Here is a 27,500-nt window from a genome sequence, read left to right as displayed (position 1 = left end):
ATCCATGAGATGTTTCTACAACTTGATTGGAGTCCACCTGTTGTAAATTCAATTGATTGGACATGATTTGGAAAGGCACACACCTGTCTATATAAGGGTCCCACAGTTGTCAGTTCATGTCAGAGAGGATTACAGGGAATGTGTCTCTGCCATGAGGTCGAAGGAATTGTGAGAGAAAAGAACCAAGCCATGCTGTCAAAGGAATATCCGTACAGCTCCAAGACAGGATTGTGTTGAGGCAAAGATCTAGGGATGGTAGTGAAATATTTCTGCAGCGTTGAAGGTCCAAGAACACAGTAGCCTCCATCATTCTTAAATGGAAGAAGTTTGGAACCACCAAGACTCTTCCTAGAGCTGGCAGCCAGGCCAAACTGAGCAATCGGGGGAGAAGGGCCTTGGTCAGGGAGGTGACAAAGAACCCGATGGTCAGTCTGACAGAGCTCTAGAGTTCTTCTGTGGAGATGGGAGAACCTTCCAGAAGGACAACCATCTCTGCAGCACTCTACCAAATCAGGCCTTTATGGTCGAGTGGCCAGACAGAAGCCACTCCTCAGTAAAAGGCACATGACAGCCCGCTTGGAGTTTGCCAAAAGGCACCTAAATAACTCTGACCATTACAAACAAGCTTCTCTGGTCTGATGAAACCAAGATTGAACACTTAGGCCTGAACGCCAAGCGTCACGTCTGGAAGAAACCTGGCACCATCCCTACAGTGAAGCATGGTGGGAGCAGCAGCAACAACCCTAAGCACACAGCCAAGACAATACAGGAGTGGCTTCAGGACAAGTCTCTGAATGTCCTTGAGTGGCCCAGCCAGAGCCCGAACATCTCTGGAGAGACTTGAAAATAGCTGTGCAGCGACACTCCCCATCCAACCTGACAGAGCTTGAGAGGCTCTGCAGAGAAGAATGGGAGAAACTCCCTAAATACAGGTGTGCCAAGCTTGTAGCATCATACCCAAGAAGACTAAGACTCGAGGCTGTAATCACTGTCAAAGGCGCTTCAACAAAGTACTGAGTAAAGGGTCTGAATACTTATGTAAATGTGATAGTTCATTTGTAATACATTCGCAAAAATGTAAAAAATAAAAAAAAAATGTATAAAAGGTCTTTGCTTTGTCATTTGATTGATTGTAGATTGATGAGGGGAAAAAACAATTTCATCCATTTTAGAATAAGTCTAATGTAACATAATGTGGACAAATGAATGGATCTGAATACTATCTGAATGAACTATATATACACACACCGTCTGCCAGGGGAGTCTAACTCAGTCCACGGAGGGCCGAGTATCTGCTGATATTCACTCCCCCCTTAAAGCAGGGGTGTCACATAGAAATTATAATAGACCTAGATTTATACAGTTCCTTGACCGTGTCCAGCCCACTATTAAATCCCTGAAATTAAAGCTGGACAGTCAGGGAGTATGGGAAAATCCATAAACGATGGTTAGAGGACTATTGTTTTAGCTAATTTTGACAGCGAGGAAATCTACTTTCAGTGCGGCCCTCCAGACTTCGTTGAAGACCAAATGCGGCCCCTGGGGGGAAAATTACTACTATTATTTTATTTTTTCAGCCAGTAGTTTTGAAAGTGGTGCTCATCCAATTGGGTACTATGTCATTAATTTCATATGATATGTTACGTCCTTCAAATGAGGGCGAGTTAACCAAAAGCTTTGTACCGTCTGTCGACACTGAGATCGTCATTCACACGTTGCCGCCAATGGACGCGATCTGAGTGCTACCAAACTTCCAGGAAACTCACCCGCTGTTAGTTCATTTACTTTTGATCAAATTTAACCCTTAAAAAGACTAGATTCACCATCTCTGTAACACAGCTCTCAGGTCAGTTTGAAATTATATTATTAAAAACATTTTTTTTTTTAAATCAATGGGTGTATATCATTATTTAAGTCAGAAAATAATTGACCAAATCGCAGATTGTTACTTTAATACCCACTGACCTATAAAGCTAAACTGATCAGAAGTTAACCCTGAGTCTTGTCTCATTTGGCTTTGGGTTACCAAGCCCTTCTGGCTTCCAGTATTGCTATTTGCCGCATGCACATAACCATCCGCTACAGAAAGGAACTTCTGTATTTCTGGTGGCCATTCCATTTAAAGAACACCACGGACATGAGAAAAAAATCATAACGTCAATGTTTACAAACCAAACGTTAAGATTCCAGTAGGAATGAAAGCTGTAGACTGCCAGGATACATTGAACAGTAGGGAACAGTCTAGTCCAATCAGAACAGTCCAATCCACAGATCGAGTACTCAACTGACTGTTCATTGGCAGGGTGATAAACTACATCCCTCCCTCTCTTCCAGAAGTGTTAGTAAGAGGCAACTGATGCACTACCAATGCATTGTACAAGGAAATGGGTTCAGGGCAGCACAAGATGAGACAGTATGAGAAACCATAGAAATGGTATCACTTCTATTCTAGAATAGACTTCTATTCTAGAACGTTCTAGAACAGACTTCTATTCTAGAACGTTCTAGAACAGACTTCTATTCTATGTCTCTGATGAGAACAGATACCATATATACAGTACAGCTGCACCCAGGCAGGATTGAGGTATGTGGGGCTCAGAGAGGAGGAGTGGGAAGACGATTTGACCAGGGCCCCAGGCCAGTGGCACCATATTGGGGTGGGGGGGTCCAGAGAAAAACAGACATTTATTATCCTCCACTCAACTTTTTCACTCCGATGAGGACAGGACACAGTACACTGGGGCCGTGGAGGGCCTGAGAACAAGGGGAAGGAGGGTACAGTACACTGGGGCCATGGAGGGCCTGAGAACCAGGGGAAGGAGGGTACAGTACACTGGGGCCGTGGAGGGCCTGAAAACAAGGGGAAGGAGGGTATAGTACACTGGGGGCCGTGGAGGGCCTGAGAACCAGGGGAAGGAGGGTACAGTACACTGGGGCCATGGAGGGCCTGAGAACAAGGGGAAGGAGGGTACAGTACACTGGGGCCGTGGAGGGCCTGAGAACCAGGGGAAGGAGGGTACAGTACACTGGGGCCATGGAGGGCCTGAGAACCAGGGGAAGGAGGGTACAGTACACTGGGGCCGTGGAGGGCCTGAGAACCAGGGGAAGGAGGGTGGCTGGAGTTTGATAGCTTCATTTGGTCGTTTTCACATTCCTTGAACACACAAACACGACCTATCCTCTCTTGATTATTACCCTTCGCTCTCCACTCCTTCCTCCCACAGTCACTGTCCAATAACCACCTCTTCAGTCATCGTCCGGGATCTCTGTCTTGATGTCGCTGGGCACCCCTCCAGTCCGGGACAGAGCCAGGATGGTGTGGTTGACTGCAGCCATCTCCACAGCCAGAGAGATGGGGTCCTGGTGGTCAGTACCATCGTCCTGGAAGAAAGGGGGGGGGAGGGGGAAACATAGAAAGTAACAAGTTTATATATAATCTATTTTATTTAGAGGTCTGAGGGGGACTGATTTCTTCATCCCCCTCCTGCTGCTTTTCATAAATAGCCAGTGGAAGCGCTGTCTGACTCACGCAAGAACTGTGGCCCCAAACCCGACCGCAGGCTCGCAATGTTATTTTACATGTAGGTTAAGCAGCTCACTTTGCAGCCCCAGAACGAGCAATTTTGCCACCCTGAACAAATTCAAAAATTCTAGTTTTTTTTGGCCAGAGATAGACGTGGTATTATCAACCAATACGTTATACGTACACTACATGACCAAAAGTATGTAGACACCTGTTCGTCGAAAATCTCACTCCAAAATCATGGGCATTAATATAGAGTTGGTCCCCCCTTTGTTCCTATAAACAGCCACAACTCTTCTGGGAAGGTTTTCCACTAGATGTTGGAACATTGCTGCGGGGACTTATTTCCATTCAGCCACAAGAGCATTAGTGAGGTCGGGCACTGATGTTGGGCGATTCGGCCTGGCTCGCAGCTGGTGTTACAATTCATCCCAAAAGGTGTTAGATGGAGTTGAGGTCAGGGTTCTATGCAGGCTAGTCAAGTTCTTCCACACCGATTGACACACCATTTCTGAATGGACCTCGCTTTGTACACGGGTGCATTATCATACCGGAAAGGGCCTTCCCCAAACTGTTGCCACAAAATTGGAAGTGTTCCCACTGCTCCAACAATGCATTGCACATGGTGATCTTAGGCTTGTGTGCGGCTACTTGGCCATGGAAACCCATTTCATTTATCTCCCGACTAACAGTTGTGCTTCCAGAGGCTGTTTAAAAACAGAGGACAGACGATTTTTACGTGATACGCACTTCAGCACTTCGCGGTCACGTTCTACGAGCTTGTGAGGCCTACCACTTTTCGGCTGAGCCGTTGTTGCTCCTAGATGTTTCCACCTCAGAATAACAGCACTTACAGTTGACCGGGGCAGCTGTAGCAGAGGATAAATTTGACAAACTGACTTGTTGGAAAGGTGGCATCCTATGACGGTGCCACGTTTAAAGTCACGGAGCTCTTCAGTAAGGCCATTCTACTGCCAATGTTTGTCTATGGAGATTTTATGTCTGTGTGCTCGATCTTTTACAGGTGTGGCTGAAATAGCCGAATAGACTCATTTGAAGGCATATCCACATACTTTTGTATATACAGTGTAGTTTGAAAGAGAGCAGAGTTGATGACAATAGGAACGTGGACACGACTTGAGCTACGCTTTGAGTAACTTTAAAAGAGCGGGACGATTTACGGGCAGAGTAAAATACATGTTATCAATATTTATTTCCTGTCAATATCGGAGTCTAAACTATAGCCATACATTTCCATGGAAAGACCAATACACCGTGCTTCTCTGCCAAATAGATACTTTGCATTCAGATATTATTCAGACCTATACTTGTTCCACATTTTGTTACATTACAGCCTTATTCTAAAATTGATTACATCGTTTTTTTCCCCAACACATCAATCTACACACAATACCCCATAATGACAAAGGAAAATAAATGTTTTTTAGAAATTTTACAAATGTATTAAAAATAAAATGCAGAAATATCACATTTTACATAAGTATTCAGACCCTTTACTCAGCACTTTGTTGAAGCACCTTTGGCAGCGATTACAGCCGCGAGTCTTCTTGGGTAAGACACTACAAGCTTGGCACAACTCCACAAATACAGGTTCTCCCATTCTTCTCTGCAGATCCTCTCAAGCTCTGTCAGGTTCGATGGGGAGCGTCGCTGCACAGCTATTTTCAGGTCTCTCCAGAGATGTTCGATCGGGTTCAAGTCTGGGCTCTGGCTGGGCCACTCAAGGACATTGAGACTTGTCCGGAAGCCACTCCTGCGTTGTCTTGGCTGTGTGCTTCGGGTCGTTGTCCTTTTGGAAGGTGAACCTTGCCCCAGTCGGAGGTCCTAAGCGCTCTGGATTCATTTTTCATCAAGGATCTCTTGCTCCGTACTTTGCTTCGTTTATCTTTGCCTCGATCCTGACTAGTCCCCCAGTCCCTGCCGCTGAAAAACATTCCCACAGCATGATGCTGCCACCACCATGCTTCACTGTAGGGATGGTGCCAGGTTTCCTCCAGACGTGACGCTTGGCATTCAGGCAAGAGTTCAATCTTGGTTTCATCAGACGAGAGAATCTTGTTTCTCATGGTCTGAGAGTCTTTAGGAGCCTTTTGGCAAACTCCAAGCGGGCTGTCATGTGCCTTTTACTGAGGTGTGGCTTCCGTCTGGCCACTCTACCATAAAGGCCTGATTTGGTGGAGTGCTGCAGAGATGGGAGAACCTTCCAGAAATACAACCATCTCCACAGAGGAACTCCAGAGCTCTGTCAGACTGACCATCGGGTTCTTGGTAACCTCCCTGACCAAGGTCCTTCTCCCCAGATTGTTCAGTTTGGCCGGGCGGCCAGCTCTAGGAAGAGTCTTGGTGGTTCCAAACTTTTTCCATTTAAGAATGATGGAGGCCACTGTGTTCTTGGGGACATTCAATGCTGCAGAAATGTTTTGGTAACCTTCCCCCAGATCTGTGACTCGACACAATCCCGTCTCTGAACTCCATGGACAATTCCTTCGACCTCATGGCTTGGTTTTTGCTCTGACATGCGCTGTCAACTGTGGGACCTTATATAGACAGGTGTTCCTTCCCAAATAATGTTCAATAACTTGAATTTACCACAGGTGGACTCCAATCAAGTTGTAGAAACATCTCAATGATGATCAATGATGAGGAAAAATTATATTTACACCGTTTTAGCACAAGGCTGTAACGTAACAGATTGTGGAAAAAGTCAAGGGGTCTGAATACTCCAGGCGCATTTGATCTCAACAAAGAGAGAGGAGCAGTAATAGGGCAATTCAATGTACTTATATTTTTGGTTTTGTTTTCTCTAAATAAAGGTTAATTGTACAATTAAAAGGCCAAATACACTGCATATCAAATATTTAGCAATAATACAAATATTTCAGAGTTTGTGTGTGTGTGTGTGTGTGTGTGTGTGTGTGTGTGTGTGTGGGGGTGGTCAATGTAAATTGTCCGGTGGCGATTTTTATGAATTGTTCATCAGTCTTATGGCTTGGGGGTAGAAGCTGTTGAGGAGCCTTTTGGACCTAGACTTGGCGCTTCAGTACCGCTTGCCGTGCCGTAGCAGAGAAAGGTCTATGACTTGGGTGACTGGAGTCTGACAACTTCATGGGCCTTCCTCTGACACCGCCTATTATTTTCAGTTGAAGTCGGAAGTTTACATAAATTTAGGTTGGAGTCATTAAAACTCGTTTTTCAACCTCTCCACATATTTCTTGTTAACAAACTATAGTTTTGGCAAGTCGGTTAGGACATTTACTTTGCGCATGACAAGTAATATTTCCAACAATTGTTTACTGACAGATTATTTCACTGTATCACAATTCCAGTGGGTCAGAAGTTTACATACACTAAGTTGACTGTGCCTTTAAACAGCTTGGAAAATTCCAGAAAATGATGTCATGGCTTTAGAAGCTTCTGATAGGCTAATTGACATCATTTGAGTCAATTGGAGGTGTACCTGTGGATGTATTTCAAGGCCTACCTTCAAACTCAGTGCCTCTTTGCTTGACATCATGGGAAAATCTAAATAAATCAGCCAAGACCACAGAAAATAAATCGTAGACCTCCACAAGTCTGGTTCATCCTTGGGAGCAATTTCCAAACGCCTGAAGGTACCACGTCCATCTGTACAAACAATAGTACGCAAGTATAAACACCATGGGACCACGCAGCCGTCATACCGCTCAGGAAGGAGACACGTTCTGTCTCCTAGAGATGAACGTACTTTGGTGTGAAAAGTATAAATCAATCCCAGAACAGCAGCAAAGGACCTTGTGCTGGAGGAAAAACGGGTACAAAAGTATCTATATCCACAGTAAAACGAGTCCTATAACGACATAACCTGAAAGGCCACTCCGCAAGGAAGAAGCCACTGCTCCAAAACCGACATAAAAAAGCCAGACTACGGGTTGCAACAGCACATGGGGACAAAGAAAGTACTTTTTGGAGAAATGTCCTCTGGTCTGATGAAACAAAAATAGAACTGTTTGGCCATAATGACCATCGCTATGTTTGGAGGAAAAAGGGGGAGACTTGCAAGTCGAAGAAAACCATCCCAACTGTAAAGCACGAGGGTGGCAGCATCATGTTGTGGGGTTGCTTTGCTGTAGGAGTGACTGGAGCACTTCACAAAATAGATGGCATCATGAGGCAGGAAAATGATGTGGATATATTGAAGCAACATCTCAAGACATCAGTCAGGAAGTTAAAGCTTGGTCGCAAATGGATCTTCCAAATGGACAATGACCCCAAGAATACTTCCAAAGTTGTGGCAAAATGGCTTAAAGACAACAAAGTCAAGGTATTGGAGTGGCCATTACAAAGCCCTGACCTTAATCCTATAGAACATTTGTGGGCAGAACTGAAAAAGTCTGTGCGCGCAAGGAGGCCTACAAAACCTGACTCAGTTACACCAGCTCTGTCAGGAGGAATGGGCCAAAATTCAGCCAACTTATTGTGGGAAGCTTGTGGAAGGCTACCCGAAACATTTGACCCAAGTTAAACAATTTAAAGGCAATGCTACCAAATACTAAACTTCTGACCCACTGGGAATGTGATGAAAGAAATAAAAGCTGAAATAAATCACTCTACTATTCTGACATTTCACATTATTAAAATAAAGTGGTGATCCTAACTTAAGACAGGGAATTTTTTACTAGGATTAAATGTCAGGAATTGTGAAAAACTGAGTTTAAATGTATTTGGCTAAGGTGTATCTAAACTTCCGACTTCAACTGTAGGTCCTGGATGGCAGGAAACTTGACCCCAGAGATTTACTGGGCCGTTCGCACTACCCTCTGTAGCTCCTTATGGTCAGAGGCCGAGCAGTTGCCATACCAGGCGGGGATGCAACCGGTCAGGATGCTCTCGATGATGCAGCTGTAGAACCTTTGGAGGATCTGAGGACCCATGCCAAATCTTTTCAGTCTCCTGAGGGGGAAAAGGTTTTGTCGTGCCCTCTTCACAACTGTCTTGGTATGTTTGGACCATGATAGTTTGTTGGTGATGTGGACACCAAGGATCTTGAAACTCTCGACCCGCTCCACTCCAGCCCCGTTGATGTTAATGGGGGCCTGTTTGGCCCTCCTTTTCCTGTAGTCCACGATCAGCTCCTTTGTCTTGCTCACATTGAGGGAGAGATTTTTGTCCTGGCACCACACTGCCAGTTCTCTGACCTCCTCTCTATAGGCTGTCTCATCGTTGATCAGGCCTACCACTGTTGTGTCGTCAACAAACTTAATGATGGTGTTGGAGTCGTGTTTGGCCACGTGTTTGTGTAAACCGAAAGCAAGAGGTTTCACTCTTCACCAAAATCTGTGCGTTTCTATGGCTTATTATGGAACTAAGCTTGTTGCCACTTTTCCCGACTTTGGGGACAACGACTCCCATTGTTAGGGCAGAGATATGAGCATCTTGTCATTATATACAGATCTCTGGTGTGAATTGGAAGGTGTACACAGCACAGAGGAGCGAAGAAGACCAGACCAAAAAAGACATGATGAGGAGACCAGACCAAAAAGACATTAGAATAAGCGGACATAAATAATTTAAAAATTACAAAAAAATTTACTTGATTCTTGCGATACAATATTCCAAATGCCTGTGCAAAAATATACATTCAAATTAAATCGAATGAATTTGATATCGCCCAGCCCTAAGAGGTTTGCTAGTGAACATGAATCAACCTGCGACTAGGACCTCTGCTTTTAATTCACTAGATGACAACTGCTCTAACAAAATAAAAAATCTGCGGGACTAAACAAATATTTTCATCCCAAAGTTGTCTTCCTGACTGCCCGCTCCCATAGCATGAAAAATGCCAACCGCGCCACAATGATATCCGTCAGGGCCCATGGGTCCGGCGGACATCTCACAGGAATGCAGCTCTCTCTCTCTCTCCTTTGAATTGCATTTTTGTCAGGAATGTACTAAATAAATACAGTTTGATTTGGTTCTGGCTCCATACCTGTGTGGGTGAAGTGGGCTCTAGCCTGTAGAAGCCAAAGGGTCTGGCCATGGGTCTCTTGTCAAAGTAGGCCAGGTCACAGGCCTGTTCTGTGTAGTCGCCTCCATCGATGTCGTCGCTGTTGGAGTGTCCTCCAGGACTCTGGACGTCTATCCAATGGCTCTCCAGGATTGTGGCTTCTTGGGAAAAACAGAGCGCCGGTTATTATGACATAAAAACATTCCTTACCCTAGGATACTTCAACCTGGTGACTATCCAGGAAGACAAAGACAAAAGGAGCATCCTGTTTCTGCATAGATCTCAATGTATTTAGTGACGGGGGCATACGAATAGGCTTACGTCCCGGCGTGAATCGCCATCAGAGACTTATGACACGTCTGACCTAGTCAACGCCTCACAACTTCCTTAGCGTTACTGTCTGTGACCTCCAGCCAGGTGAAAGGTCATGACACCCACTGGATGGTTATGTCAATACTTGAACAATCTTATCACAGTTGGAATCTAGAATTCTCAAGGGAACACCACAGCTGCATACATAGATTTTTTTCCTATCAATTCAATTAATTTTATAATGCCCTTTTTACATCAGAAGTTAACAGATACCCAACCTAAACAGCAAGCAATGCAGAAGCACAGGTAGTAGGAAAAATTTCCAAGATGGAAGAAACCTAGAGAGGAACCAGGCACCAAGGACTGACCAGTCCTCTTCTGGCTGTACAGGGTAGACCAGAGAAACCAGGCTCTGAGGACTGGCCAGTCCTCTTCTGGCTGTACAGGGTAGACCAGAGAAACCAGGCTCTGAGGACTGGCCAGTCCTCTTCTGGCTGTACAGGGTAGACCAGAGAAACCAGGCTCTGAGGACTGGCCAGTCCTCTTCTGGCTGTACAGGGTAGCCCAGAGAAACCAGGCTCTGAGGACTGGCCAGTCCTCTTCTGGCTGTACTGAGATTTCTACGGGGGAGAAAGGGGGCCGTAGGACTAACCATCTAAACACAGAGACATGCAGCCAGACTAATAGAAGAAATGGATAAATGGATGGCAGTGAAACAAACTGATGTCCTGCTGAAATCCATTGTGAAACAGACCCAGCGTCACCCAGCCCACGTAACCAACGGCGACGGAGAAACCCAGCCCACGTAACCACCGACGACAGAGAAACCCAGCCCACGTTACCACCGACGACAGAGAAACCCAGCCCCCGTTACCAACGGCGACAGAGAAACCCAGCCCCCGTTACCAACGGCGACAGAGAAACCCAGCCCCCGTTACCAACGGCGACAGAGAAACCCAGCCCCCGTTACCAACGGCGACAGAGAAACCCAGCCCCCGTTACCAACGGCGACAGAGAAACCCAGCCCCCGTTACCAACGGCGACAGAGAAACCCAGCCCACGTTACCAACGGCGACAGAGAAACCCAGCCCACGTAACCAACGACGACAGAGAAACCCAGCCCACGTAACCAACGACGACAGAGAAACCCAGCCCACGTAACCAACGGCGACAGAGAAACCCCAGCCCACGTTACCAATATTAGCTCGTCTCTTGAGCTCCTTGCGTCGGTTGGCAAACCAGTTGTACACTTTAAGAGAGCTGACTCTCTCCAGGTCCGATAGCTTCTTCCCTGAAATAAATAACATTCAGGAGATTAGATCATTACAGATTATTCCAGAACAGTAAATTATATTCCAAAGGGCAAAGCACACTGAAAAAAATAAACTCAACATGTAAAGTCTTGTTGCCGTGTTACATGAGCTGAAATAAAAAAAAAAATCCCAGAAATGTTCAATACGCAGAAAAAGCTTATTTCTCTGAAATGTTGCACACTCATTTGTTTACATCCCTGTTAGTGAGCATTTCTCTTTTGCCAAGAAAAACAATTCCACTTGACAGGTGTAGCATATCAAGAAGCTTGTATGGCGTCGTGCTGACTGACGTCATCGTTGTGGTGGAGGTGGGGTTATGCTATGGGCAGGCATAAGTTACGCACAACGAGCACAATTGCATTTTATCGGTGGCATTTGGAATGCACATAGATACCGTGACGAGATCCTGGGGCCCATTGTCGTGCCATTCATCAGCCGCCATCACCTCATGTTTCAGCATGATAATGCACGGCCCCATGTCACAAGGATCTGTACACAATTCCTGGAATGCTGAAAATGTCCCAGTTCTTCCATGGCCTGCAGACTCACCAGACATGTACATCAGCGTGTTCCAGTTCCCACCAATATCCAGCAACTTCACACAGAGGATTGGGACAACATTCCACAGGCCGCAAGCAACAGCCTGATCAACTCTATGTGAAGGAGATGTGTCGCTCTGCATGAGGCAAATGGTGGTCACACCAGATACTGACTGGTTTTCTGATCCACAGCCCTACTTTTTAACAGTACCTGTGACCAACAGATGCATATCTGTATTCCCAATCATGTGAAATCCATAGATTAGGGCCTTCATTTATTTCAAATGACTGATTTCCTCATATAAACTAACTTGAAATTGTAGGCTGTTGCGTTTATATCCTTGTTCAGTTTACACTTATTTGTACATTTAGGTATTTTACAGACTCATATCCAGAGCGACTTACAGTTAGTGCTTTCATCTTAAGGTAGCTAGGTAGGACAACAACTACAGTCACAGGTAGCTAGGTAGGACAACAACTACAGTCACAGGTAGCTGGACAGGACAACCCCTACACTACAGTCACAGGTAGCTGGACAGGACAACCCCTACACTACAGTCACAGGTAGCTGGACAGGACAACCCCCTACACTACAGTCACAGGTAGCTGGACAGGACAACCCCCTACACTACAGTCACAGGTAGCTGGACAGGACAACCCCCTACACTACAGTCACAGGTAGCTGGACAGGACAACCCCCTACACTACAGTCACAGGTAGCTGGACAGGACAACCCCCTACACTACAGTCACAGGTAGCTGGACAGGACAACCCCCTACACTACAGTCACAGGTAGCTGGACAGGACAACCCCCTACACTACAGTCACAGGTAGCTGGGTAGGACAACCCACTACACTACAGTCACAGGTAGCTAGGTAGGACAACCCCTACACTACAGTCACAGGTAGCTATGTAGGACAACCCCTACACTACAGTCACAGGTAGCTAGGTAGGACAACCCACTACACTACAGTCCCAGGTAGCTAGGTAGGACAACCCCTACACTACAGTCCCAGGTAGCTGGACAGGACAACCCCCTACACTACAGTCACAGGTAGCTGGACAGGACAACCCCCTACACTACAGTCACAGGTAGCTGGACAGGACAACCCCTACACTACAGTCACAGGTAGCTGGACAGAACAACCCCTACACTACAGTCACAGGTAGCTGGACAGGACAACCCCTACACTACAGTCACAGGTAGCTGGACAGGACAACCCCTACACTACAGTCACAGGTAGCTGGGCAGGACAACCCCTACACTACAGTCACAGGTAGCTGGACAGGACAACCCCTACACTACAGTCACAGGTAGCTAGGTAGGACAACCCCTACACTACAGTCACAGGTAGCTGGGTAGGACAACCCCCTACACTACAGTCACAGGTAGCTGGACAGGACAACCCCCTACACTACAGTCACAGGTAGCTGGGCAGGACAACCCACTACACTACAGTCACAGGTAGCTGGACAGGACAACCCGCTACACTACAGTCACAGGTAGCTGGACAGGACAACCCGCTACACTACAGTCACAGGTAGCTGGACAGGACAACCCCTACACTACAGTCACAGGTAGCTGGACAGGACAACCCCCTACACTACAGTCACAGGTAGGACAACCCCCTACACTACAGTCACAGGTAGCTAGGTAGGACAACCCCCTACACTACAGTCACAGGTAGCTGGACAGGACAACCCCCTACACTACAGTCACAGGTAGCTGGGTAGGACAACCCCTACACTACAGTCACAGGTAGCTGGACAGGACAACCCCTACACTACAGTCACAGGTAGCTGGACAGGACAACCCCCTACACTACAGTCACAGGTAGCTGGACAGGACAACCCCCTACACTACAGTCACAGGTAGCTAGGTAGGGCAACCCCCTACACTACAGTCACAGGTAGGACAACCCCCTACACTACAGTCACAGGTAGCTAGGTAGGACAACCCCCTACACTACAGTCACAGGTAGCTGGACAGGACAACCCCTACACTACAGTCACAGGTAGCTGGACAGGACAACCTTTACACTACAGTCACAGGTAGCTGGACAGGACAACCCCTACACTACAGTCACAGGTAGCTAGGTAGGCAGGACAACCCCTACACTACAGTCACAGGTAGCTGGACAGGACAACCCCTACACTACAGTCACAGGTAGCTGGACAGGACAACCCCTACACTACAGTCACAGGTAGCTGGACAGGACAACCCCTACACTACAGTCACAGGTAGCTGGGCAGGACAACCACTACAGTCACAGGTAGCTAGGTAGGACAACCACTACACTACAGTCACAGGTAGCTGGGTAGGACAACCCCTACACTACAGTCACAGGTAGCTGGACAGGACAACCCCCTACACTACAGTCACAGGTAGCTGGACAGGACAACCCCCTACACTACAGTCACAGGTAGCTGGACAGGACAACCCCCTACACTACAGTCACAGGTAGCTGGACAGGACAACCCCCTACACTACAGTCACAGGTAGCTGGACAGGACAACCCGCTACACTACAGTCACAGGTAGCTGGACAGGACAACCCGCTACACTACAGTCACAGGTAGCTGGACAGGACAACCCGCTACACTACAGTCACAGGTAGCTGGACAGGACAACCCCTACACTACAGTCACAGGTAGCTGGACAGGACAACCCCTACACTACAGTCACAGGTAGCTGGACAGGACAACCCCCTACACTACAGTCACAGGTAGCTAGGTAGGGCAACCCCCTACACTACAGTCACAGGTAGGACAACCCCTACACTACAGTCACAGGTAGCTAGGTAGGACAACCCACTACACGACAGTCACAGGTAGCTGGACAGGACAACCCCTACACTACAGTCACAGGTAGCTGGACAGGACAACCCCTACACTACAGTCACAGGTAGCTAGGTAGGCAGGACAACCCCTACACTACAGTCACAGGTAGCTAGGTAGGCAGGACAACCCCTACACTACAGTCACAGGTAGCTAGGTAGGCAGGACAACCCCCTACACTACAGTCACAGGTAGCTAGGTAGGCAGGACAACCCCTACACTACAGTCACAGGTAGCTAGGTAGGCAGGACAACCCCTACACTACAGTCACAGGTAGCTGGACAGGACAACCCCCTACACTACAGTCACAGGTAGCTGGACAGGACAACCCCCTACACTACAGTCACAGGTAGCTATGTAGGACAACCCCTACACTACAGTCACAGGTAGCTATGTAGGACAACCCCTACACTACAGTCACAGGTAGCTAGGCAGGACAACCCCCTACACTACAGTCACAGGTAGCTAGGCAGGACAACCCCCTACACTACAGTCACAGTAAGTAGTAAAGCATCCATCAGCTAAATCAGGTCTAGTAACAAAGGCCAGTACAACAGTAAGGTGGACAGAAGAAAATACCTGGTTTCTGGATGACAGCGTTGCAGGCGTTAGAGATCTCCTCTCTCTTAGCTTCATCAGGGTACTGGTTGTCATTGAAGTAGCTGAGGAGAAGAGGTGGCCATCTCAAAACACAGATCTAGTCGGCGTCCCAAATAGCACCCTATTCCCTATGTAGTGCACTGCTTTAGACCAGAGCCCTCTCCACCCTATCCCCTCCCTCTCCTAAGGCATCTATGCTCTCTCTCCCTCTCCCTCATCACAGCCAGAAATTCTTTCCTCTGGGTAAAGATGCTCACCTCTCCATCACAGCCAGACATTCTTTCCTCCAGGTAAAACGACTTCCTCTGCGTAGCCGGAAGATTCCTGGGGCGGTACTTATATGGGGTGTGGTCTGTCTCCACTCCATTTCCTCCATAGCCATTGGTGCTGGGCGCATGTTTAGAGTGGCACCTGGAGGAGCCAATAGCAGGAAAGCATTAACTCACAACCTTATAACGTGTCTAGTTTTCATGAGACACCAAATGAAACCAAAAGAGGTACCATCTGAACTTCCGTCCAAATAGAAATAGTTGTTTTCATCCCCAATGCAGAATGTTTTAAAACCTTTTGCTCAAATGAATAGGACCCAGTATCAGAGCTGTATTACCCAGCCTGTCATAAAGCGTCAGAGCGGTATTACCCAGCCTGTCATAAAGCATCAGAGCGGCATTACCCAGCCTGTCAAAAAGCGTCAGAGCGGCATTACCCAGCCTGTCAAAAAGCGTCAGAGCGGCATTACCCAGCCTGTCATAAAGCGTCAGAGCTGTATTACCCAGCCTGTCATAAAGCGTCAGAGCTGTATTACCCAGCCTGTCATAAAGCGTCAGAGCTGTATTACCCAGCCTGTCATAAAGCGTCAGAGCTGTATTACCCAGCCTGTCATAAAGCGTCCGAGCGGTATTACCCAGCCTGTCATAAAGCGTCAGAGCTGTATTACCCAGCCTGTCATAAAGCGTCCGAGCGGTATTACCCAGCCTGTCATAAAGCGATACCTGCAGTATAAGAGGTGGGATTGTGAAGGACTGTGTGACCAGTCTGATTAATAAGGTGTTGGGTAGAGGTGGCCAGTCTGATTAATAAGGTGCTGGGTAGAGGTGGCCAGTCTGATTAATAAGGTGCTGGGTAGAGGTGGCCAGTCTGATTAATAAGGTGTTGGGTAGAGGTGGCCAGTCTGATTAATAAGGTGTTGGGTAGAGGTGGCCAGTCTTTCATAATAAGATGCTGGGTAGAGGTGGCCAGTCTTTCATAATAAGATGCTGGGTAGAGGTGGCCAGTCTGATTAATAAGATGCTGGGTAGAGGTGGCCAGTCTGATTAATAAGGTGTTGGGTAGAGGTGGCCAGTCTGATTAATAAGGTGTCGGGTAGAGGTGGCCAGTCGTTCCATAATAAGGTGTTGGGTAGAGGTGGCCAGTCGTTCCATAATAAGATGCTGGGTAGAGGTGGCCAGTCTTTCCATAATAAGGTGCTGGGTAGAGGTGGCCAGTCGTTCCATAATAAGATGCTGGGTAGAGGTGGCCAGTCGTTCCATAATAAGGTGTTGGGTAGAGGTGGCCAGTCTTTCCATAATAAGGTGTTGGGTAGAGGTGGCCAGTCGTTCCATAATAAGGTGTTGGGTAGAGGTGGCCAGTCGTTCCATAATAAGATGCTGGGTAGAGGTGGCCAGTCGTTCCATAATAAGGTGTTGGGTAGAGGTGGCCAGTCGTTCCATAATAAGATGCTGGGTAGAGGTGGCCAGTCGTTCCATAATAAGGTGCTGGGTAGAGGTGGCCAGTCTGATTAATAAGGTGTTGGGTAGAGGTGGCCAGTCTTCCATAATAAGGTGCTGGGTAGAGGTGGCCAGTCGTTCCATAATAAGATGCTGGGTAGAGGTGGCCAGTCGTTCCATAATAAGATGCTGGGTAGAGGTGGCCAGTCGTTCCATAATAAGGTGTCGGGTAGAGGTGGCCAGTCGTTCCATAATAAGGTGTTGGGTAGAGGTGGCCAGTCGTTCCATAATAAGGTGTCGGGTAGAGGTGGCCAGTCTTTCCATAATAAGGTGTCGGGTAGAGGTGGCCAGTCGTTCCATAATAAGATGCTGGGTAGAGGTGGCCAGTCTTCCATAATAAGGTGTTGGGTAGAGGTGGCCAGTCTGATTAATAAGGTGTTGGGTAGAGGTGGCCAGTCTGATAAATAAGGTGTTGGGTAGAGGTGGCCAGTCGTTCCATAATAAGGTGTTGGGTCGAGGTGGCCAGTCTGATTAATAAGATGCTGGGTAGAGGTGGCCAGTCTGATTAATAAGATGCTGGGTAGAGGTGGCCAGTCTGATTAATAAGGTGTCGGGTAGAGGTGGCCAGTCGTTCCATAATAAGGTGTCGGGTAGAGGTGGCCAGTCGTTCCATAATAAGGTGTCGGGTAGAGGTGGCCAGTCGTTCCATAATAAGGTGTTGGGTAGACGTGGCCAGTCTGATTAATAAGGTGCTGGGTAGAGGTGGCCAGTCTGATTAATAAGGTGCTGGGTAGAGGTGGCCAGTCTGATTAATAAGGTGTCGGGTAGAGGTGGCCAGTCGTTCCATAATAAGGTGTCGGGTAGAGGTGGCCAGTCGTTCCATAATAAGGTGTCGGGTAGAGGTGGCCAGTCGTTCCATAATAAGGTGTTGGGTAGAGGTGGCCAGTCGTTCCATAATAAGGTGTTGGGTAGAGGTGGCCAGTCGTTCCATAATAAGGTGTTGGGTAGAGGTGGCCAGTCTGATTAATAAGTGTTGAAGCTAATGCTGAGTAATTTGGCAGAGTACCATAGAGGTACATGATTCAGCAGAGGACAAGGATGGTACACAGAGAGAGAGACAGAGACACACACAGAGAGAGAGACAGAGACGGGTACCTGGGGAGGTCTTCTCTAGCTGGTACCAGTGGTAGAAAGCTCTCTTCTTCTGTTCACTGAGGTCAGAGCCGTGTTGAAGCAACCAATGAGAGATCCTGCTCTGACTGATTCCTGGAACACACACACCAGGTTAGAGGGGTAGCAGTCCTACCAACCAATAATAGTGTACCTGCCTGTGAGACTCTACACACATAGCCAGGAGAAGCCATCGCCGCTGCCTGTACGGCTGTCTGTACGGCTGCCTGTAGCCCCATCGCCGCTGCCTGTAGCCCCATCGCCCCATCGCCTGTCGCCCCAAAGCACGTAACAGGCTGACCAATACAAGGGTTGAAAAATTGGTGGCCATCTAGGCAAATTTGAGGCTTTTAGAGCCCGACAATGAGCCATCCTCAACAAGGTTGGAAAGTGACAGTGAAGACGAGGCCTCAGATTCTGATGTTCAAGAGGTGGACATTGAGGAGGTCCAGGGAGAAGACATGGAAGCCTGAGAGGAAGACAACTAAAGCTTTAGTTTCTAGACTATCATTTTACAGATGTATGTTGAAAACGTTTTTGGGAGACGCGATGGATCATTGGGGATCCTTCAATATTCCCTTTATTTTGTTGTTCAGTGAAATCATACCATGTGAAGAGTCAACTCATTTCATTAAAGTTCAATTCGTAACTAAATTGTAGGGGTTTTTTTCTATTGGAAAGATTGAATCATTTTCAATTATGTCCACATATGATAAGGTAAAAGGTTAATGTTTGTCTCCATATAATATGGTAAATATACTGTTCAAAAAAATAAAGGGAACACTTAAACAACACATCCTAGATCTGAATGAAAGAAATAATATTATTAAATACTTTTCTCTTTACATAGTTGAATGTGCTGACAACAAAATCACACAAAAATAATCAATGGAAATCCAATTTATCAACCCATGGAGGTCTGGATTTGGAGTCACTCAAAATTAAAGTGGAAAACCACACTACAGGCTGATCCAACTTTGATGTAATGTCCTTGAAACAAGTCAAAATGAGGCTCAGTAGTGTGTGTGGCCTCCACGTGCCTGTATGACCTCCCTACAACGCCTGGGCATGCTCCTGATGAGGTGGCAGATGGTCTCCTGAGGGATCTCCTCCCAGACCTGGACTAAAGCATCCGCCAACTCCTGGACAGTCTGTGGTGCAACGTGGCGTTGGTGGATGGAGCGAGACATGATGTCCCAGATGTGCTCAATTGGATTCAGGTCTGGGGAACGGGCGGGCCAGTCCATAGCATCAATGCCTTCCTCTTGCAGGAACTGCTGACACACTCCAGCCACATGAAGTCTAGCATTGTCTTGCATTAGGAGGAACCCAGGGCCAACCGCACCAGCATATGGTCTCACAAGGGGTCTGAGGATCTCATCTCGGTACCTAATGGCAGTCAGGTTACTTCTGGCAAGCACATGGAGGGCTGTGCGGCCCCCCAAAGAAATGCCACCCCACACCATGACTGACCCACCGCAAAACCGGTCATGCTGGAGGATGTTGCAGGCAGCAGAACATTCTCCACGGCGTCTCCAGACTCTGTCGCGTACGTCACATGTGCTCAGTGTGAACCTGCTTTCATCTGTGAAGAGCACAGGGCACCAGTGGCGAATTTGCCAATCTTGGTGTTCTCTGGCAAATGCCAAACGTCCTGCACGGTGTTGGGCTGTAAGCACAACCCCCACCTGTGGACGTCGGGCCCTCATACCACCCTCATGGAGTCTGTTTCTGACCGTTTGAGCAGACACATGCACATTTGTGGCCTGCTGGAGGTCATTTTGCAGGGCTCTGGCAGTGCTCCTCCTGCTCCTCCTTGCACAAAGGCGGAGGTAGCGGTCCTGCTGCTGGGTTGTTGCCCTCCTACGGCCTCCTCCACGTCTCCTGATGTACTGGCCTGTCTCCTGGTAGCGCCTCCATGCTCTGGACACTACGCTGACAGACAGAGCAAACCTTCTTGCCACAGCTCGCATTGATGTGCCATCCTGGATGAGCTGCACTACCTGAGCCACTTGTGTGGGTTGTAGACTCCGTCTCATGCTACCACTAGAGTGAAAGCACCGCCAGCATTCAAAAGTGACCAAAACATCAGCCAGGAAGCATAGGAACTGAGAAGTGGTCTGTGGTCCCCACCTGCAGAACCACTCCTTTATTGGGAGTGTCTTGCTAATTGCCTATAATTTCCACCTGTTGTCTATTCCATTTGCACAACAGCATGTGACATTTATTGTCAATCAGTGTTGCTTCCTAAGTGGACAGTTTGATTTCACAGAAGTGTGATTGACTTGGAGTTACATTGTGTTGTTTAAGTGTTCCCTTTATTTTTTTGAGCAGTGTATATCTAAAGCAAACATATACATTTAAATGGTATTAATAAACATATATTCCCGTTAATTCCCACAGAAAGTTTCCACCTCTGAATATTCCCCAAAATGTGCAACCCTAGCCATCACACATACTGTAGCCATCACACATACTGTAGCCATCACACATACTGTAGCCATCACACATACTGTAGCATATATGAGTAGATATGTCTGGTTAAATAAAATATATTATATTTAATTTAATGTCTGTGTGACAGACATCTGATTGCTGTGTGAGCCTTGTGGAAGGTGTTGTCAATTATAGTGGAAGCTTCAAGGTGTTACTGACCTGGGCCACCGCAGTGTGTTTGTTACTGACCTGGGCCACCGCAGTGTGTTTGTTACTGACCTGGGCCACCGCAGTGTGTTTGTTACTGACCTGGGCCACCGCAGTATGTTTGTTACTGACCTGTGACCTGGGCCACCACAGTGTGTTTGTTACTGACCTGGGCCACCGCAGTGTGTTTGTTACTGACCTGGGCCACCGCAGTGTGTTTGTTACTGACCTGGGCCACCGCAGTGTGTTTGTTACTGACCTGGGCCACCGCAGTGTGTGTGTTACTGACCTGGGCCACCGCAGTGTGTGTGTTACTGACCTGTGACCTGGGCCACCGCAGTGTGTGTGTTACTGACCTGTGACCTGGGCCACCACAGTGTGTTTGTTACTGACCTGTGACCTGGGCCACCACAGTGTGTTTGTTACTGACCTGGGCCACCGCAGTGTGTTTGTTACTGACCTGGGCCACCGCAGTGTGTGTGTTACTGACCTGGGCCACCGCAGTGTGTGTGTTACTGACCTGGGCCACCGCAGTGTGTGTGTTACTGACCTGTGACCTGGGCCACCACAGTGTGTGTGTTACTGACCTGTGACCTGGGCCACCACAGTGTGTTTGTTACTGACCTGTGACCTGGGCCACCACAGTGTGTTTGTTACTGACCTGGGCCACCGCAGTGTGTTTGTTACTGACCTGGGCCACCGCAGTGTGTTTGTTACTGACCTGTGACCTGGGCCACCGCAGTGTGTTTGTTACTGACCTGGGCCACCGCAGTGTGTTTGTTACTGACCTGGGCCACCACAGTGTGTTTGTTACTGACCTGTGACCTGGGCCACCGCAGTGTGTTTGTTACTGACCTGTGACCTGGGCCACCACAGTGTGTTTGTTACTGACCTGGGCCACCACAGTGTGCTTGTTACTGACCTGGGCCACCACAGTGCGTTTGTTACTGACCTGGGCCACCGCAGTGTTTGTTACTGACCTGTGACCTGGGCCACCACAGCCTGAGAGATTCTCCTGTTCCCCAGGAACAACTTGATCTCCTCCTTCACAATGCTGCTGTCTCTCCTGTGTACACACATACACGACAGTGCATAAATAGGCTAACCAGTGTTATTGTTATAATAGAATATATGCCATTTTAACAAAGCCTTTTAAAGTCCAAAGCGACTAAGTCATGAGTATATACACATTTTCAAATGGTTTGGTCTCCAGCGGGAATCGAATCGACAATCTTGGCGTTACAAGCGCCACGCTCTACCAACTGGGCCACAACATTTTTGTTTTATCCTGAAAAATCACCCAGTCCTTAGTGATTACATAAATACCCATAACATGATGCAGCCATGTGTTATATTGACTTTGCCCCAAACATAACACTTTGTATTCAGGACAAAAAGTTATTTGCTTTGCCACTTTAGTACTTTGTTGCAAACAGGATGCAAGTTTTGGAATATTTTATATTCTGTACAGGCTTCCTTGTCACTCTGTCGTTTAGGTTAGTATTGGAGTAACTACAATGTTGTTGATCCATCCTCAGTTCTCTTATCACAGCCATTAAATTAACTGTGTTAAAGTCACCATTGGCCTCATGGTGAAATCCCTGAGCGGTTTCCTTCCTCTCCGGCAACTGAGTTAGGAAGGAAGCAGTTCTGCATGGAAGAGCGGGCCGAAATTCCTCCACAGCGATGTGAGATTTATAAACAACTTCCACAAAGCATTTGGTTGCAGTCATTGGAGCTAAAAGTTGGCACAACCAGTTATTGAGTGTAAATGGGTAATTACTTTTACACAGGGGAAATGGTGTTGCATAATTAAATAAAATAAGTATCCATTTTTTTTGTTATTTGTAAACTATGCTGAACATATCTACTGTGCTATGATGTCTGGACTTGTGAAAACATAGACATCAATGATTGGTTCAGATTTGGTCCAGTCCGGAGCAACCAAATGTGGTCTTTTTTTTGGGGGGGGGGGGGGGGGGGGGCAGAGCTCATTAGAATAATAGCCAGAGTGTAGAATAATACCCAATATTGCATATTTCTACCTTTGTGTACTAATTTAGGGATCGTCACCATGAATATAATCCTATTCATATCCTTAATTTCTGTATAGTACAGATCAGGGTCCCCATGATGTAATTCTGTTACCGGATGTAAATCCACTTCACTGTAGTAGAATAGACAGAATAGATGTTTTCTAACTCAAGGTGTGATGTCATAGCTGACTCCCCGTTCTTTCTGCAGACATCTTTGAATCTTAATACAGAGCAAATATTTGAGTTTCTGGAAAAAGGGTGGTAGCATACAAAAAAAAAGAGAGGGAGATTTGACTGTAATTCTGTTACCAAACTTTATATCTGCACAGTTGTTCCAATAAATGTTGTCTTTGTGAAATTTGACACGTGGTAGCCTGACCGCTGGGCTCTCGATCAATTCACCTAAGCTCACAAGATCAGGCAGGTCAAACGAGGCTGTGTGGTTGTTGCATCAGATCCTGGCCGGTCAAACGAGGCTGTGTGGTTGTTGCATCAGATCCTGGCAGGTCAAACGAGGCTGTGTGGTTGTTGCATCAGATCCTGGCAGGTCAAACGAGGCTGTGTGGTTGTTGCATCAGATCCTGGCAGGTCAAACGGGGCTGTGTGGTTGTTGCATCAGATCCTGGCAGGTCAAACGGGGCTGTGTGGTTGTTGCATCAGATCCTGGCAGGTCAAACGAGGCTGTGTGGTTGTTGCATCAGATCCTGGCAGGTCAAACGAGGCTGTGTGGTTGTTGCATCAGATCCTGGCCGGTCAAACGGGGCTGTGTGGTTGTTGCATCAGATCCTGGCAGGTCAAACGGGGCTGTGTGGTTGTTGCATCAGATCCTGGCAGGTCAAACGAGGCTGTGTGGTTGTTGCATCAGATCCTAAAAGGTCAAACGAGGCTGTGTGGTTGTTGCATCAGATCAGCAAGACAGCCTTAAAATCGTGAGAGTGGTATGCAGTGAGAGTGGTAGCCTAAATGTGTTCATGCTTTTTGTTTGGAGTGACTGGTATAGTCCTGATAGTGGTGGACTGGTGTATAAACTGGTATAGTCCTGATAGTGGTAGACTGGTGTATAAACTGGTGTATAAACTGGTATAGTCCTGATAGTGATGGACTGGTGTATAAACTGGTATAGTCCTGATAGTGGTGGACTGGTGTATAAACTGGTATAGTCCTGATAGTGGTGGACTGGTGTATAAACTGGTATAGTTCTGATAGTGGTGGACTGGTGTATAAACTGGTATAGTCCTGATAGTGGTGGACTGGTGTATAAACTGGTGTATAAAATTACATATTGAATAGGATCCCTGTTAGCCTGGGTACCATTCTGATAATCCATCATTCCATGTGTCACTCCAAATCCTTGCCACTCCTATGTTTGGCATGACACGGAGTATAAGGCGTGACAAGTTACCACAAAACAGATTCTGAATTTCAGGCTAGATCTCTGTAGGCTGGTGTGTGACTTTGACCCCGCCCTGACCCCTAACCCCATCATCACTGACCTCATGAGCTCCTCCACCTTATCATCGATTTCCAGCTCCTCCTCAGTTGCCTCGAACCCGAACGCCCTGGCGGCCGCTGCACTGTTCACCGGGTACCGCGGCGGCGAGAGCTTCCCATTGGGCGTCGCCACCAGGCTGTCCCGCCCCCCGTTCTGCGCCATGGTGACCAGTGACACTGGGGAGTGGCGGACGGCGGAGGGCAGGCCGGGCGGTGGGGAGGTGTCGTAGCTGTTGCTGGGCGACGGGGACAGCCCCCCACGTGGTGAGAGGTACTGGGTCTGTGCGACGGTAGAGTTGGTGCAGGAAGAGGCCAGGGTGGTGTTGTTAACATTGCTGCTCCCACTGGTGCCATTATTATTAATAATAATACAGGAAGAGGATGTTGTAGAAGATGTGGCTGCAGCGTTGTTGGAGGAGGTGCAATTGGGGTCTGACACAGAGCCGCTTGCTCCTCCCCCGTAGGAGGTGCGATGTCCGAACTTGTCCCCGTGCTCGCGGTCCAGCCGATCTAGGGTGTCCATGCCGTGGAGGATCTCTTGCTTGGTCATGCCCGTACGCCGCAGCCTCTGGAGCAGGTCGATCTGCTCGATGGTGAAGCGAGGTTCGTCTGTGTAATGAGACATCCTGGAGAAGAGGAGGGAGAGAGGAATGGTGGGGGGGGGGGGGGGGGGGGGGGTGAGAGAAGAAAGAAAATACACAGTGAGAGGAGAAGGGGAGAAAAGGCGTGAGGGAGAGAGAGAGGAAAGAAAGGGGAAGGCACCATTTTGTGGGGGACAGCAGCAACACACGCAGTCACCTTGAAAGCATTAGCTGATCCTATCTCAATCATTTCGCTGTGCTTAAGAGCAATAACAAATGCACTTCTGCCCCTGTACAGCGTTCCACAGGCCAAGCATCTCCCTGTACAGCGTTCCACAGGCCAAGCATCTCCCTGTACAGTGTTCCACAGGCCAAGCATCTCCCTGAACAGCGTTCCACAGGCCAAGCATCTCCCTGAACAGCGTTCCACAGGCCAAGCATCTCCCTGAACAGCGTTCCACAGGCCAAGCATCTCCCTGAACAGCGTTCCACAGGCCAAGCATCTCCCTGTACAGCGTTCCACAGGCCAAGCATCTCCCTGTACAGCGTTCCACAGGCCAAGCATCTCCCTGTACAGCGTTCCACAGGCCAAGCATCTCCCTGAACAGCGTTCCACAGGCCAAGCATCTCCCTGAACAGCGTTCCACAGGCCAAGCATCTCCCTGAACAGTGTTCCACAGGCCAAGCATCTCCCTGAACAGTGTTCCACAGGCCAAGCATCTCCCTGAACAGTGTTCCACAGGCCAAGCATCTCCCTGAACAGTGTTCCACAGGCCAAGCATCTCCCTGAACAGTGTTCCACAGGCCAAGCATCTCCCTGAACAGTGTTCCACAGGCCAAGCATCTCCCTGAACAGTGTTCCACAGGCCAAGCATCTCCCTGAACAGTGTTCCACAGGCCAAGCATCTACCTGAACAGTGTTCCCTAGGCCAAGCATCTCCCTGAACAGTGTTCCCTAGGCCAAGCATCTCCCTGAACAGTGTTCCACAGGCCAAGCATCTCCCTGAACAGTGTTCCACAGGCCAAGCACCTCCCTGAACAGTGTTCCACAGGCCAAGCACCTCCCTGTACAGTGTTCCACAGGCCAAGCACCTCCCTGTACAGTGTTCCACAGGCCAAGCATCTCCCTGAACAGTGTTCCACAGGCCAAGCATCTCCCTGAACAGTGTTCCCTAGGCCAAGCATCTCCCTGAACAGTGTTCCACAGGCCAAGCATCTCCCTGAACAGTGTTCCACAGGCCAAGCATCTCCCTGAACAGTGTTCCACAGGCCAAGCATCTCCCTGAACAGTGTTCCACAGGCCAAGCATCTCCCTGAACAGTGTTCCACAGGCCAAGCATCTCCCTGAACAGTGTTCCACAGGCCAAGCATCTCCCTGAACAGTGTTCCACAGGCCAAGCATTTCTCTGTTTGGTTTCCATAAGCATTTCAGGGTAGAAGAGATGAATAGAATCAACCAGGCTGCAGCACATTTTCCATCTTGAGGCAACATGACTAGATCTTTCTATCTTTTCTATCAGTAGACACATGTTCCAAAGATACACATAGCGACAGTTCTCTTTGCATGGTGTTTTGGCAAACAGATGTTATGATATACCGGTATTAACGCACGGACTGGTTTGGGTTTTTACTTTACCTTCTATAAAACGATATTTGAATGTTTGGTTTGTTAAAAGGTGATAAGCCGTATGTAACGTCCATTTGTATAGTTTACGTCGCTACTCGAGTCATCTCTCGCTCTCTTTCCACACAACCAAGCCCCCTGTCACTCAACGAGACCAATGCTGGAGTCAATGCTGCACATGCATCAATGACAGCGAGGCTGTTTTCACTTAGCTTAATATAAATCGACTAGCCTTCTATAATTACACTATTTGTTTGTGTTTCTTACAACTGCAAACAGCTGGGTGCGTATATTAACTGCCTCATGGACAATAAAGTTTCCTAATTGGAATATTTATCTGGTTAAAGTTTGTACATGTGCGGAACGCCCAGATTCAATCTCCAAATAATTCATGTCAAACATTCGTTTACATGACAGTCATTCTGCAATGCATTAGTTACCTCGCTGGCAAGTATGGCAAACAAAGGGAGTTGGTACAAAAACTGTTACTGTAGCTAGTTAGCGTTCGTCGTTATGCCAGTCTATTTTTACTTGGTAGGTCAGTCTATCTGAAGGGCTAGTTAGTCAACGTTAGCTAGCTCTGTTTTCAGCTACAGTAGCAGTTTTTGTACCAACTCTAACAAGCTACCTAACTACTGCTTGTTTGATTTTTGGCTAACTCGCTATCAAACTCAAAATACTAACTTAGCTATCTGACTTTTATCCATGCACTTAGCTAGCAAAAAAAAATATCGCTAAAACGACAACTGTTTCAGTTACATTTAAGTGGGTACCTAGTTATTTTTACCAGATGGTAATATAGCTAACCGCTAAACCACCAACTGAAAAAATGTTTTTGTTACAGGCTAGCTAGTTTACGTTAGCTAATTGACGGGCTAACGTTAGCTAGCTAAACATATCACATCTTACCTTGGCTCTCTATCTCGATGTGTCTCTGTACATTTGACCATTTAAATCGCACCACTACTGAACAGTATGTGTGTGTGTGTGTGTGTGTGTGTGGGGGGGAAATGCCACTTTTTAACCGTAGCAACAACACATCGACCGCCGGATTGGAGATTTCAACTACAAGCTTATTGTCAGTTTCTAACCCCACAAGGGGAAACATCGCGAGATTTCC

General features: G+C 47.6%; 1 protein-coding gene across 2 annotated transcripts; it reads right to left on the bottom strand.

Moving 5' to 3' along the window:
• Window positions 1-1,568: 1,568 nt before the first annotated feature.
• LOC115175151 (homeobox-containing protein 1) lies at window positions 1,569-27,500 on the bottom strand. Of its 2 annotated transcripts, none has more exons than XM_029734374.1 (9): window positions 27,290-27,500; window positions 24,178-24,801; window positions 21,629-21,714; window positions 17,991-18,101; window positions 15,387-15,540; window positions 15,109-15,191; window positions 11,035-11,130; window positions 9,510-9,688; window positions 1,569-3,381 (listed from the first exon to the last, which is right to left on the bottom strand). In XM_029734374.1, the coding sequence occupies exons 1-9, from the start codon at window positions 27,328-27,330 to the stop codon at window positions 3,247-3,249; spliced, it is 1,509 nt and encodes a 502-aa protein (XP_029590234.1). In that variant the 5' UTR covers window positions 27,331-27,500; the 3' UTR covers window positions 1,569-3,246. The 2 variants fall into 2 exon arrangements, with proteins under 2 accessions (XP_029590234.1, XP_029590235.1); XM_029734375.1 differs by having other exon boundaries at window positions 9,510-9,685; window positions 27,290-27,499.

Source organism: Salmo trutta, chromosome 35 (assembly GCF_901001165.1).
Source record: "Salmo trutta chromosome 35, fSalTru1.1, whole genome shotgun sequence".
NCBI lineage: Eukaryota > Metazoa > Chordata > Actinopteri > Salmoniformes > Salmonidae > Salmo > Salmo trutta.
This window is presented reverse-complemented; position numbering and strand designations above follow the sequence as displayed.